Consider the following 3,096-nt stretch of genomic DNA (forward strand, 5'->3'; position numbering starts at 1 on the left):
TCGCCATGGGGCACTCACCAGAGTATGACAAAGAGAGACAGAGAGAGGGAAAGTGAGAAATCCACCCCCCTCTCCTGGGGGATGGTCATGGTCTTCTATTCTCCTCTTGGGATTTTGGACACACATGCACATGTGCTGGGTGATTTTCAAGCCACTTGGTTTGCGACTCGAACCGCAGTCGACTATGTGGAAGTCAAGTGCCTTAACTGCCATTTCACCTGCTGGTCCCACTTTAATCCAATTTTAACCACCTATACATATAACAATAACTTGATTGTTAATACTATTAAAACCTTAAATCTCGTTTTTAAATTTTTTTGAGAGAGAGTTTTTTGCTATAGGGTGTGTGTGCTCACCACAAAGACAGAGACAGATAGAGACAGAAAGTGAGAAATCACTCCTGGGGAGGATGGCCACGCCATAATCCCTTCTCCTCCATCCTCCTCTCGAGATACTGGGCATGCACGCACACATGCCCAGCATGAGTTTAAGCCACCGGGTCTGGGACTCAAACTACGGTCAACCACGTGGGAGTCCAGCAACATAGCCATTACACCAGCTGCTGGTTCCAAAATGTATTTATTGCATTTCTTATAAACTAATGAAGCTCAGAAAAATCAAACTTAGAAAAAATTGGAAAGTACTTTGCTTTCTTCACTCTGGGCCCTGTGTACGTCATTCTGAGGGGACTGAAGTGTGGGGACCAGGTACAGTCTTACCCTCAGGAGCTTATAATCCTCTGCCCAGGGGAGAACACCACCTCACTGCTCCGCCCTCTCCCCACACTGGCATCACAGGTCTGGTTCCCACCTTGTACTCCTGCGTGGCGTCGTCCAGCGGCACCACGGTGTGGGCCCGGTGGGTGTGGGAAATTGCACATATCAAACAGACGGCCTCCTGGTCCTCATAGCAGAAGAGGCTGAGGGCCTCGTGGTGCTGGGAGCAGAGGCTCTCATCCCGGATCTTCCGCTTGACAGCCTGGAGCTGCTTGGCAATTTCCACCATACTGCCCAGCTGCCGATTAGGCCGGAGACTGCGGTAGCGGGACGTCTTCCGGCAGACGGGACAAGGAAAGTCCCTCTCTAGGTCCTCCCACCAGCGGGTGATGCAAGCTTTACAGAAGTTGTGTCCACACTCGATGATGACAGGCTCCTTCAGGTACTCCAGGCACACGGAGCAGCTCGCCTCGACCTGCAGGTTCTCCAAAGCCGCAGCTGTGGACGCGGCAGAGGCCCCGGCCTCCAGCAGACTTGTTTCTGCCATTCTAAGCTTGGGGGTGGGAAGGGGGGTTGGAGAGAAGAAAAACATTAGTTAGAATTTCCGTATCCCTGGCCTGACATTTACCTGCATGTTAAATTCTAACTCTAGATTTAGCCTCATCTCATTTTTCATCCTCTCTTCTGTTAGATTCAATCTCTGTTTCTCCATTCCCAAACTTGTGATCTCTGGCCGTCAACCTGTTGTTTTTTCTCTTTAGCAAACTGACACACACAACCCTCAATCTCTCCTGTCTTCTACCTCTGTTTTCGCTTATTAGAACAGAGATTTCTGGGACCAGCAGTTAGTGTAATAGCTATGTCACTGGACTCCCACGTAGTCGACCATGGTTCGAGTCCCAGACGCGGTGGCTTAAATCATGCCGGGCGCATGTGCATGCGTGCCCAAGATCCCAAGAGGAGAATGGAGAAGGGATTGCGGGCGTGGCCATCCCCCCTGGAGGGTGATTTCTCGCTTCCTGTCTCTCTGTCTTTCTGGCGAGCGCACATGCCCTATAGCAAAAACCTCTCAAAAAATAAAAAAATAAAGAAACAGAGACTTCCTTCAGCCGTAGCCTACATACTTCTCCTGACCCAGGCTCACCCTGCCTGCACCTTAGAACCAGTAGTTATAGACCAACGTATCATAGTTACATATTTTTCCAACAGATGGAAAGGAGTTTGGGAAGTGAAAACTGTAAAAGTTAGCGTATTAAGATCCCTTAAACTGGGTATACTCTAAAGCTGACTACTATAGAATAGCTCTATTACAATAGCCCATTGGAGCCAAGCTTGACTCTCTCATCCTGCCACAGGGTAACAGAATGAGTGTGCTAGGCAAAGGTAACCTCCTCTTTGCAGGAAATTTGAGATTATTCTTCCTTTCATCAGACTAGGCTAGGAAGGGTTCACTTCTTCTTGGAATAAAATGTCTTATGACATCTCCTTTCTATTTGTGTATTCAGACATTTAGAACTGCTTAAAAGTGATCAATTAGGGGCTGGCAGGTGGCATGGCGGTTAAGGGTGCTGGACTCCCACATGGCTGACTGTGATTTGCGTCCCAGACCTGGCAGCTGGCTTTTTCCCTTTCTCTCTCTCTTGCTCTCACTCTTGCTCTGTCCTTCTCTGGTCAAATTAAAATAAATAAATAAAGTTAAATAAAATAATTCTTTTTTTTTTAAATGATAAATTCATGGCAACTATCTTAAAGAGTATATTGTTGAGCCTGGGCCAATAACTTATTGAAAGAGAGTTGAGAAGCTATCCTGAATATTCAGTAGTGACTGGACTCCTTTAAAATAGCTATTGATAATTCTCTGGACATACTATGTCTCCAACTAGTAAGTTCTGGAGCGGTTGGGAATTAAAAGTAAAGCAACCAACCAATCTCTCAAGTGAAGCCTCAGAACTGGAAACACATCAGAGACTTACAAAGTGTAAGCCTGAGCCCTCTCTCCACCCTTAAAATGCCAACATGTTCGGGTATTCAAGGTGATTTCCCTACTACTCTAAGCCCCTCTGCCCCGCATCCTACAAAGGCACCCACGGAAGGGAAGGGTCATCTGATAGGTTTATGTGCAGAGAGAAAGGCCGGGTAATAAGCTAGACCAGAATTCCTGCATATGCTGACGGTGCGCGTGACAGCGTTTAATTCAGAGTAGGAGCTGATGACTTTAGTGGACCTGAATTTCTCAATACTGGCAGAGTCCGGGCAGATGGTTTCCTCTGCCTTCGGAGTCCAGCTTGGACTTGCAGCCCAGCCCCTTCCTCATGTCCCGAAGTCAGGTGGCCTCCTCACCTGGGACGGGGTGAACTGTGTGCAGCGAGGGCCAGGACGG

At 47.9% G+C, this 3,096-nt stretch overlaps 1 protein-coding gene across 4 annotated transcripts in view; it reads right to left on the reverse strand.

Annotated features, from left to right (window-relative positions):
• The window catches only part of TRIM39 (tripartite motif containing 39), a gene marked incomplete at its 5' end in the record, with an annotated part of 15,182 nt that extends 13,913 nt beyond the window's left edge, over positions 1-1,269 (reverse strand). For all 4 annotated transcript variants that reach the window (XM_014591141.1, XM_014591140.1, XM_014591142.1 and 1 more), the window contains 1 exon segment: positions 811-1,269. In XM_014591141.1, the coding sequence (XP_014446627.1) occupies positions 811-1,269 (459 nt within the window).
• Between the last annotated feature and the right edge of the window lie 1,827 nt (positions 1,270-3,096).

This window comes from Tupaia chinensis, unplaced genomic scaffold, assembly GCF_000334495.1.
Source record: "Tupaia chinensis unplaced genomic scaffold, TupChi_1.0 Scaffold000538_1, whole genome shotgun sequence".
Classification (NCBI taxonomy): Eukaryota; Metazoa; Chordata; class Mammalia; order Scandentia; family Tupaiidae; genus Tupaia; species Tupaia belangeri.